The 11,265-nt window shown below is 52.0% G+C and overlaps 1 protein-coding gene and 1 long non-coding RNA gene across 2 annotated transcripts in view; one reads left to right on the top strand and one right to left on the bottom strand.

The window, feature by feature from the left end:
- Positions 1-507: 507 nt before the first annotated feature.
- The window catches only part of LOC120386833, an 11,750-nt gene continuing 992 nt past the window's right edge, over positions 508-11,265 (top strand). The window contains exons 1-2 of the long non-coding RNA XR_005589935.1: positions 508-923; positions 10,967-11,103. This is a non-coding gene — a long non-coding RNA (uncharacterized LOC120386833). The remainder of the gene's footprint in view (positions 924-10,966; positions 11,104-11,265) is intronic.
- DBH (dopamine beta-hydroxylase) overlaps positions 10,943-11,265 on the bottom strand; it is a 24,489-nt gene continuing 24,166 nt past the window's right edge. Inside the window, exon 12 of the mRNA XM_039506737.1 lies at positions 10,943-11,077. Coding sequence (XP_039362671.1) covers positions 10,943-11,077 — 135 coding nt within the window. The remainder of the gene's footprint in view (positions 11,078-11,265) is intronic.

Genomic DNA, 11,265 nt, shown 5'->3' with positions numbered 1-11,265 from the left:
GCTCCCTGTCTCAATGGGAATACGGATACGACCGGCCTTTGTAAAGCGCTTTGAGATCCTCAGGTGTAATGTGCAGGCGAGGACCTCTGGTGACTCACCATCTCATCATGACCCCATTTCTGCTCCCACAGAAGCCAGTGGGATTTTTGCCATGTGCCCGCCTCGCCCATTCTTCCGGCACTCATTGCATCCAAGCTGGGTGTGGCTTCACTTATGTATCCCGCCACTTTGTCCTGGTTGAAGTTGCAGTTTGCACCTGCTTCGCAAAGGAGGAACATATGGCTTAAAAAAAGGGGGGGGGAGGGTCTATGATGGGGTGTCTGCCTCGCACAGGGTGGAAAGGGATTAAGGTGGCCAGGCAGGCTAGTTAAGTTTATCAGGTGCACCTGGAGGAGGATCCAGGGAGTAGGCCACTGATTAGAAGTAGGCTCAGCTGGGCAAGAACAGGCAGGAGGCTAGTATAAAGCCCAGGGCAGTGAGCAGCAATGGGGTTTCAGGAAGGCAGGGAAGCAGGCTGCAGTTACTCCCTGAGTGGAGAGATTGGAGGCTGGCAAACCCAGAAAGGGGGCAAGCCAGATATGTAGGAAGAAACCCAGGGAAACAGCAGCAAGGGCAGGATCTGTACAGAGGACTTGGCTGCTTGTTATAGGGTCCCTGGGCTGGAACCCAGTGAGAAGGGTGGGCCCGGGTTCCCCTACCAGCCACTGGGATTCGGGAAGTGGCAAGGCTGTTGTAGATGCCAGTCACACAGCAGGTCCAGAAGGACTTTGAATTCCCTGGAAGGGGAGGGCCAAGCCACGACTAGGAGACTGCAGTCCCTGGAGCAAGAGGGGCCGCAGTGTTCGATGAGACACCACCGGAGAGGGAGCCTAGCGCTCGGCAGAGCTACTTCCCAGGATGGCCAGCAGGAGATGCCGCTAGCGGTGAGTGGACTCCATGACAGGGTCTGATCAAAGTGTTTGACTTGGTGCTTGTACCTTCCCGCCCTTGTGCCTCTTGAAACCAACGCACGGCTTGCCTTAAAACCGGTGTGATTCCAGTCTGCTAGCAGGCCATGAAGTCAGCCCAGCCACTCCTGTTGCTGGAGAGGGCAAGGGGCTCTCTGGTTGCTTGCGAAGGCATTCGCCTGACTTGTGTGTTGCAGAGCATGCATGGGGAATGGGCCCTCCCCCCCGACCCCAAATGTGTGGCAATTGTCATGGTCGCTGCTGCAGCCATGTGATGGGGGGAACCTTTTGTAAACCCCTGACCCAGGGGGCCAGGAGATAGAGCTCCATCTCTTCCTGGCACTGTTGTATGGAGCTTTCTGGAGGACCAGAGAGCTGTGTGGCCTCCCAGCACCTCTCAGGGTTTCTCACGTCCTCCCAGGATGCAGCTCGCTGAAGTGAATCCAGACTGCTGGGAGGGGGCGGGGAGAAAATACTCACGTCGTGCACTTGGGCTTCTCAGAAATCCTCAGCCTCTCTCCAGGGAGCAGATGTTCTCTGGGAGCGGGAAGAGGGAGAAACTGCCTTCTCCCCTGGCGGTGACTCACAGCCTTAATTAATGGAACTAAACAGCAGCGTGACTGGAGGTGCTTTCAGCACCACCTTCCTGTTCCCCCTCATCAGAGCTCAGTCAAGCCAAGAGAGCCCCAGGAGCTGAATGAATTAGCTGGTATCTGCTCGATAAGCAATATCCTCTCTTTGCCTAGCAGCAGCCAGCTCATGTCACCACAGCCATAGAAGGTTTTTTCCCCAGGGTAATGACCTAGCCAGGAGTGGGGGGAACTTCTTCCTCATTCATTAAACTCATTACTGTAGTTTATATTAATAGGTTTTATGGCCAGAAGGAACTGTTAAATTATCCCATCAGCCCTCCTGTAAACACGGGCAAAGGCTGAGACAGGGCAGCAGAGGGATTCCAACCCATATCCCTAACGAGCCGAAAGCCAGCCCCTGAGATTGCTCAGCCATGCCACATTGCTCCTGCATCCCACCCCCATGAAAACTGTACTAGGCCTGCATTGCAACACTCCTGCAGCAGGGAGGAGGCCAGATACAGTGCAAAGCACCTCTCAAAGCAACTGCATCCAGCTGGACCCCAAGAGAAAATGGCGCTGCTGGGTCAGACCAAGGGTCCATCTAGCCCAGTATCCTGTCTTCCAACAGTGGCCAATGCCAGGTGCCCCAGAGGGAATGAACAGAACAGGGAATCATCAAGTTATCCATCCGCTGTCACTCATTCCCAGCTTCTGGCAAACAGAGGCTAGGGATACCATCCCTGTCCATCCTGGCTAATTGCCATTGATGGACTTATCGTCCATGAATTTATCTAGTTCTTCTTTGAACCCTCTTATAGTCTTGGACTTCTCAACATCCTCTGGCAAGGAGTTCCACAGGTTCACTGCATTGTGTGAAGAAATACTTCCTTTTATTTGTTTTAAACCTGCTGCCTATTAATTTCATTTGGTGACCCCTAGATCTTGTGTTATGAGAAGTAGTAAGCAACACTTCCTTATCTACTTTCTCTATACCAGACATGATTTTATAGACCTCAATCATATCTCCCCTTAGCCGTCTCTTTTCCAAGCTGAAAAGTCCCAGTCTCTCCTCATACGGAAGCCATTCCATACCCCTAATCATTTTTGTTGCCCTTTTCTGAAGCTTTTCCAATTCCAATATACCTTTTTTGAGATGGGGGGACCACATCTGCAGACAGTATTCAAGATGTGGGCGTACCAGGAATATATATAGAGGCAACATGATATTTTCTGTCCTATTATCTATCCCTGTTGGCTTTTTTGACTGTCGCTGCACATTGAGTGGATTTTTTCAGAGAACTATCCACAATGATATCCAAGATATCTTCCTTGAGTGGTAACTGGTTGCTGACAACAAAAATCCCTCGGCTATTTTCTGCTTTCTTAACAGAGAATTCAGGTTGAAAATGTTATTTCCTCTGCAGCATGTCTAAGCTTTTAATTTACCGACAAACCTTCCGCAGAGAGCGGGAGCCGGGCTCGCACACTTAGTGTGATTACAACGGTAATTGCTGCCCTGCCTGAATTTTTAAAGCAGGGCTATTGCATGGGGTGAGTTTTGTCATTCACACGGCGATAGGCTGACATCTATTCTCTAGCAACTGATCAGATCAAGGTAATGTTCCAGAACCACTCTCCCGTGGACAGATGATAGGCAGGTGCATTTCATGTCAGAAGAAAAACATGTATAAATAAATCAGTAGTTTAGGGTGACTGGAGGGAGGGGGGGAGAAACTGGCAAAGAAAGAAGAAAAGAAAGCAAAGCCAAGCCAGTTGTCTCTGTACTGTGCTACCTAATGTCCCGTTTGTTTGCACAGTGGCTAGCTGGCACCTCTCATCCGTGTTCCAGCCCGGCTTACAAATGGAAATGAGCTTGCTGCTTGGGCTTTAAACCCACATGAACATTAGCCCCCATCGTTGAACTGTTATAGCATTTGGCATGATTAGCTGCTGTGCTTCGAGGATCACCCGGAGCTGGGCTAGCACAGCTCTGCAGGTCGCAGTTTAGTTGCAGTGCAGAACAATTGGGGAGAAGTTTGTCTAGCTCCAGTCCATTATGTGTATGAGGGGAGCAGCCAGTGTGCTTTCACCAGCATGAAAATCTAGTCTGGGGGTGGGAGGGAAGAGACCCTTTCATTAAGCAGTCTTTGTTTCTACACTCGCATACTGAGCTCCTTTAGCTCATGTATTTACAGTCTTTCTATCAACCGGATACTTGAGAGAGAGACACTCAGGATAAAAATCCTGTATTTCACACACACACAATCCTTAACAATACCTGAGTTTATTAAGTGAGGTTTAAATATCTAGTTATTTTTTCATCCCTTTTGCTGTGTGCTTGTAGTACCAGAGGGGAAGGATGACTCTGTGGTTAAGACATTGGCTTGGCGTTTAGGAGAGCTGGGTTCAAATTCTAGTTCCGCCACAGACTTCCTGTCTGTCCTTGGGGAAATCACATAATCTCTCTCTGCCACAGTCCTCATCTGTAAAATAGGAATAATCCTTCTTGGCTGTTAAATCATAAACTCTTCAGGGCAGGGATTGCATCTCACTGTTTGTCGTGCACCTACCACAAGGAGGCCCTGAGCTCAGCTGGGGCGATAGGTACAATAGAATAATAACAATGCTTCTTGCACATGAACTACTTTAGTGAAAATAAATTGGTTAGTTTCACTTTTTCTTTATAGTCAGTTTCACTAGTTCTCATGCACCTAGCTCAAGGCTGCTGGGTTTGGGTTTGTGTAAATCCCCCCCAATCCCTTGTTTTGATTGGAAATTTAAAAATATAACCATATTTTTTACAAGATTAGGTTTTTGCAAACTCGAATCCCCCCCCCTTGTTTCTAAACAAACCCTAAATAATGGGCAGAGCACATGATCACAATGTTTCCTACTGGCTTTAAAATCTATGAAAATTACTTGACAGTGTGTCTTTAAAATTAAGCTGTAGATGTAAGAAAGACGGAAGATGTATGTTCCTGTCCATGCTGTGCTTAAGCACCATGCCAGGGATTAACTGTGTGCCGGCTAGAGATAATGCAGCTTTATCTTCTGAAAGAAACCTACAGCTTTAGAAATTTGAAAAATTGTTTGCATTCTCCATGCAAAACTAGTTGAAGCAGATCGGATTCTTCAGTACAAAATGAGACACTTGCTTCTTTTGAAATAGGACAATCAGGCAGAGCTGTTTTTGCAAAAGCCTAGCCAGCCAGTCCTGAAACGCTCCGCAAGGTGGGGAGTCTTCACAGTAAGGAGATTTAGTCAGAGAAAACCTGATTACTGAAGGGATAGAGTGAAGCTAGGGGGGTTTGTTTGTTTGTTTGTTTTTGTTGGTTTTTTTTGCAAGTTTAACCCATGTGGAGCCTTTTAGAGCTGGGCGGGAACTGGATTTTCTGTTTCGTGGGAAATTCCACAATTTCCAATTTTTTTTTCCATTCTGAAACAGAATGAAAAATCAGCAAAGGAAATTGAAATTTCCCACACAATGAAATTCTGGAAAAAAAATTGTTTTGGGTGGATGAAAAAGGTTTCTATAAAATCGAAATATTTCATTCCGATTTTGACGACTTACTTTATAATATAACACTTAAAAATGACAGAAAATCAAAATGTTCCATTTCGAAAAGCTTGACCGTATCAAAATGCGGCGTTTTGTTTTATTATGTGAAATTTCACCTAAAGTGACATGTTTTAGCAAAAAATTTTGATTTTGGTGAAATGGTATTTTCTGATGGACATTTTTCAAAGAAATATTTTTCCAACCAGCCCTACAAATATCTAGTATGGAGACATCCTTTGCATAGTCCTGTATAGAGATGTATCATCCATCCCCCAGTGCATTCAAATATCCCCTTTGCCCTAAATGCATGGGGTGTTGTTTGTTTGTTTGTTTGTTTGTTTGTTTGTTGTTGCAGCATTCCATGAAATCAGTGTCATCCTGCATAGAGGAAGATCATGCTAGGGATTCTTGCTTCATTCTCTGTATTGCCTTATTTCTTTTTAATGGAAAGCCCATGTAGAGGTTTGCTACTAAAACCGAGTCTGTAGTGCAACACCTGCTCCAAATGCCACCCCGAAACTTTGGGAGGCCAGAGGCTGTGAATCTAGACTCTGGTGAGTGTGAGCTCCACGATCTCTCTGGAGTTCAGTTGGGCTTTTGGAGAGGGCTGGTGGCTTGCGTCCCAGGACGATGAAGAGGTGGGAGGGAAAGAGGCTGTTTGGAAGGAGGCAGGATGGCAGAGTTCCTTTGGGAATAATTAGTCGAATGCTGCTGGGGTTCTGGTGCAGCATTACTGAGTGGCTAGGGCACCAAGTGCATTGGGTCAGTTCTTTTTTAGACGTTGTTGTTGTTGTTGAAATCTAAATCAATCAAATCCCCATTTCCACATGTGGCTGCCTCTCCAGGATGGCTAGTAGGCTGGGAAAGTGTGTGGAAATGTAGCATTATACTGAACAGGGACAATCACACCCAGCCTCTGACTCTAGTTTTTCCAAGGTGTTGCAAAGGTTACCTGACCGCACCCCCATTCCTAATGTTCCTGGCAGAGCTGCCAGGCTGTGGAAAATGGACAGAGACTTTAACCCCCTCCCCGCTGTTACAGTTGAAGGGAGCCTGCTCTGCCCCGGCCTGGGGCTGACAGAGCTCTGCACCTCCCGTCCTGTAAAGATGATATAAGCTGAGGAGGCATCAGCCCAGATTCCTCCAGGCTCTGGGGCCACCACCTCCACCACCCATTGAAAACCTGCCTGCGTTGGCCCAACTCCATTAGCCAATGTGGAAAGGGGAGTCTTGGCCAAGGTCCTGCCCTCCCTCACCTGCTTTGGGCGGGGCTATCGCAATGCCCGTGGCCAGGGCCGGCTTTAGGCCGATTCCCCAGAATCGGGCCCCACACCCGCACCTAAGAGGGCCCCGTGCCGTAGGCGCCTTTTTAATTTTTTAATTTTTTTTACTTACTCGGCGGCGGGCCAGGTCTTCGGGAGGGGGGGGTGTCCTTCCCTTGTTCCAGGTCTTCAGCGGCATTTCAGCAGCAGGGGGTCCACGGAAGACCCGGAGCGAGGGAAGGACTCCCCACCACTGAAGTGCCGCCGAAGACCTGGACCGCTGCCGGGTGTTCAAATCGGGCCCCGCAGTTCCTAAAGCCGGCCCTGCCCGGGGCCCTGCAAACAGGTTCTCCAAGGCGATGGAAGGCTCCTTGTGCCCTCTCTCGAGCGGCTGGGCATGGGGGTGAAAGGAGGCTGAAGCCACTGGGGGAGTTCTCACCACACAAGTCAAGGAGGTGGGATACTGGGGGGGGGGCGCTGCTCGCCCAGAGAGGTGGAGGGAGGGGGAAGGGGAGCTGGGGGAGCTGCTGCTCGCCCAAAGGGGTAGCAGGGAGGGAGGGGAGCTGTGGGGGGCCAGATGAGGCCAGACAGGAAGAGGAGATCTGCTTTACTTTAGACCCTGCTTGCACTGGGCCTGCCACAGTCCAGCTTCAAAGTCCACAGCAAGCACAGAATCCCTGGCAGCACCTTAGGGTGACCAGATGTCCCGATTTTATATGGACAGTCAGGGCCACCCGGGGGGAGGGGGCGCAAATGGGGTAATTTGCCCCAACCCCCACAAGCTGTGGCCCGGTGGCCATCCGGGTCTTTGGCGGTGGGGGGCCCTTCAGAGCTGCCGAAGACGCGGAGCAACTGAAGGGCTCCCCCGCCGCCGAAATGCCGCCGAAGACCGGGACCGCCGCCGGGTGAGTACAAGCACCGCAGCTCCCCCGCTTTGCCCCAGGTCCCCTGAATCCTCTGGGCGGCCCTGGGGACGGTCCCGATTTTGGGGTCTCTTTCTTATCCAGGTTCCTATTACTCCCCCCCCCCCCCCGATTTTTCACACTTGCTGTATAGTCACCCTACGGCACCTCCTGATGTGCAGAGGAAAAGGCCCGTGTTCAGCTCCCATGCTTCGTTTTCAGCTCATTTTTCCTTGCCATGGACATCCAAGAGGCGCTAGGCCAGACACCCTCCCTAGCCCCAGGCAGCAGGAGCTGCCTCCCAGCTTGCAGGCGGCGTGGGCACTGCAGTCTCCTGCTCCCAGCCGGCGCCTGTTCTCCGCTATCTGGGCGCTCCCATACAGTCGCTGGCACGGTGGCGCTAGGCTACTTGTATGACCCTGATGAAATGCAACGCAAGGATTTTCTCTCTGCTTTCCCCCGCCTCTGATTAGCTTCAGGGCCACAGGTGCAGCCGCAGACCCAGGACTTCACACACACAACCTGAAGAGACACATTCGCCTTGGCAATTCCAAGCATTTATTCTTCGTCGTTCTCGATCAGGTGCATTTTTGCTGCCTCGGATTTACACAGGAGTCACTGATCAGAATCCAGCTCATGCTTTCCTACTTGCGGCTCTTCCTGCTACATTCTGCCCCCCTCCCCTCCCACCCGACTTTCACCTGACACTCCCACATGCTCCACTGGGCCGAGCAGCATGACTTTCCCAAGCCGTGGGCACCCATTTTCCAATCCACTCGACCCCGCCCCCCGTTTTCAGCTGGATGCGCTGTCCTCTGCACGGAGCTCGGACCCCTCTGATGCTCCAGCGGATGCAGAACACCCTTCCCCGTTTATCCGGCCCCGTTCCTCAACAGGAGCACTTTATTCTGACCTCCTGGGAGACAACCCCGGCAATTGCAACTGGCAGGCGGCAGAGGTGCTTGAGCTCACTGCTCCCTGCAGTAAAGTGGACCTCATGGCATGAACTGGGTGACTCGGAGTATTATGGGTTGGAGCCATGCTCCACCTCCCTTACCACCTGTGTAGTTCGTGGGAGTTCCCACCCATTTCTGTTGCACTGAGCGGAGCGGCCCTTTGCAAAAACCCCTAACTTCAAAGAGGAGAGGGTGGCCACAGGGCCTGCTCAGTGACGGGTCCTTGGTTCTGGAAATTAGTCCCTCCCCATTCCCCCTCCTTTGATGCAACACCACAGAGACCTATCTGGGCACCTGCAGCGCCCAAAGCTGGGTGGGAGTTACATGGAGAAGGGAGTGTATGGGGAAAGCTCTGTTTGGGAGGGGCTGCGATGCAGTGGCTTTTCCTCCAATGACTATAAGCACTGGAAGGCATCCAGCACATTAGCACCTCGGATCAGCTAAAACACATACTTCAGGCCTGGTTCTCTGCACTTGGGGCAGGTAAGGTTAAAAGGGCCTTTAAGTCACCTTTGTGCTCCTTGTATTCTGGGGCCATGCAGAGGCTGTCTGGCCTCAAGCGTAAGTTAGAGCAGCTGCAGGGCTGTGCTAATTTACACGCTGCTGCTTGTGGCTGCTTGGAAGCAGAGAATAGCTACCGGCCAGAGCACTCCGGCCACACTCCTGCGCAGGGAGAAGATGGGCCGGGGAGAGACCTGCCAGCTCTCAGCCACCAGGGAAGCCTCTGGGCAGGGGGGGAATATTTTAAGGTCCCTTTACGCTGTTGTAAAGAGACCTGAGGGGAAGCGAGGGGCAGGTGCATTTGATTTATGTCACCACTGAAGGTGGCCCAGACACATCCATGAACATCGCTCCTGCCACATCGGACCTGAATTTGGCCTGGTGCATCCTTTTTGTGTGATCAACCTGGCCTGGGATTTCTGTTTGTTTCCTTAGGCCGGGTCTATGCTCCAATGGCACAACTCCGGCGCTGGGGCTCTGCACCTGTAGCGCCCTAGTGTAGAGGCTTCCTACATCGATGGAGTTAATCTAGCTCTCCAAGAGGAGGTTGCAAGGTCGGCGGAAGAATCCTTCTGTCGACCGAGCTGTTTCTACAGCGGGTGCCAGGTGGGCCTAACTACATCGCGCAGGGCGTGGAATTTTTCACAGCCTTGAGCCATGTCTCTAGGTCGAGCTGATTTTTAGGTGTGGACCAGGCCTTGGAAGTGTGTGGGCTGTGCCGACGTGACTGGGGAGGAGTTAGTCACCTCTTCACTACCCTGGGCCTCTTTCTGTTTCTCTGGGGATTTCTCCTTCAGACTCCTACAGCTACAAAGACAATTTGGGGATGTGGGCAGGATCCAGACACCTCTGGTTATTTGCATGCGTTGGGCCAGAACCCCAGCTGGCGTAAACTCCACTGATGCTGATTGACCCCAGCTGAAGTTCCCTTGGGTCCTGCTGTTGGTTTAGCTGCATGTGCCAATGTTCCTTTCTCTATTTAACAGTCGTTTCTCTTGCTAAGTGGTTTGTCCGGCCAGAGACAGAAAGAGGCCCCCTCTCCTGTAACTCCTCACTTGAGAGCATCACTCGTTCCTGTCCCTTGGCATCTGGTCCCTCAATATGAATGAGCCCCTCTGAGTGGGGTGGGGAGGAGCCGCAGCAGACAGCGCTGGCCCTGGCTATGAGACATTCCCAGGTCTGCGCTGCAAGTGTCAAGCGGAGCTGTCAGTGACACGTCAGCATCTCTCAGCCTGTGGCGCGCATGCCATCGGCTTCTGGTAAAAAGAGGGCTTGTCATTAACCAGTCGAAGGGGAAGGGGGAATGCATGGCTAGGAGCCAGGAGCCGTTGCCTTCTAATTCTGCTGAGGCTCTGCCTGACCCTGGCCAGTGCAGCTCGCCCTCTGGGCCTCTGCTGCCCTATCGATAACCTAGCACTGGCCTGTAGGAGCATGGCGGAGGGGGAGCGAGTGCCTGGCTGCAAAGCGCAATGGAAATCCTGAGCGTTATTATTGCGGGGGCGGCAGCCTGCATTACTCAGCGCTGGCATTGCCGCTAATAATCCACTAATAATAGCACTTGCCATCTTCAGAGTACACGCTGAACTTTAACGAATTAGCCCTAACGAGCCCCCTTCAAGGCAGGTGTCATGGTGTAGATTATTTGTGTTTGGGGACACTGAGGCAGAGAGGTGGGGGTCCCACGGCGAGTCACGTTTTCCTGCTCCCACCCTCTGCCCACTGGACAGCACCTGGTAACTGGGCCTCCTGACCCTTTGGTGTATATAATACGGGGCACAGTTCTTCCCAGTGGCAGCCCAGGGTCTAGATTAAACAGCAGCCAGCAGTGTAACCTGCAAATCCCTCAGTTCTGGTGGCGCTGTAGGAAAACCTCTTGTCTGTCTGGCTTCTATACAGGTGGTGCATCCTCCCCGCCATCCCAGAGATTCAGGGACAATCCACGGGAGCTGGGCCTGCATGTGTGGGGAGAGGTGTTCTTTGGGTCCCACCCACTCGCTGCCATCCCAGGGGTGTGACAGTAGCTCGTGAGCGGAGCCCAGGCCGCCTTGAGTAAGGGCTTTTCTTTGTGTGATGGGCCATACAACTGGAAGGGGAGCCAGGCTGACATGTGCCCACCGCATCCGGGGCAGCATTACAAAAGCTGGACCAAATCCCAAACAACCCTGTGTGCCGAGGAGTGTCCCGTCCCGGCGACAACGAGTATCGAGGCGTCGCATCGGGGGAGGCAGGCCGCCGGGCGTTCATTCTGCCTTTAGCCTGCCTAGGTTGACGAGAGCAGGGGATGCGGGAGGAGGCCCTAGGGCGGGCTGACAGCTTGGGGCTGATTCCGGCAGCACCCTGGTGATCCTTGGCAGAGGCTGCTTCTCCCATTCGCCCTGCAGAGAGAGTTGGATGTTAGCAGGTGAGCTCTTGGGGTCTTTTTGTTCTGTGTTTGTACCGCACCTAGCACGGCTCCAGACACTGTGATAACACAAATAAGTAATGAGAACACATAGGGGCGGAGGTTAGAGATGGGTCTGGATCAAGAACCAACCTGTTCCAAAGTCCGGGGGCAGGGGGTGAA

Source organism: Mauremys reevesii, linkage group 19 (assembly GCF_016161935.1).
Source record: "Mauremys reevesii isolate NIE-2019 linkage group 19, ASM1616193v1, whole genome shotgun sequence".
NCBI classification, from domain to species: Eukaryota; Metazoa; Chordata; order Testudines; family Geoemydidae; genus Mauremys; species Mauremys reevesii.
The sequence above is the reverse complement of the archived record's forward strand: the minus strand, read 5'-3'. Positions and strand labels throughout refer to the sequence as shown.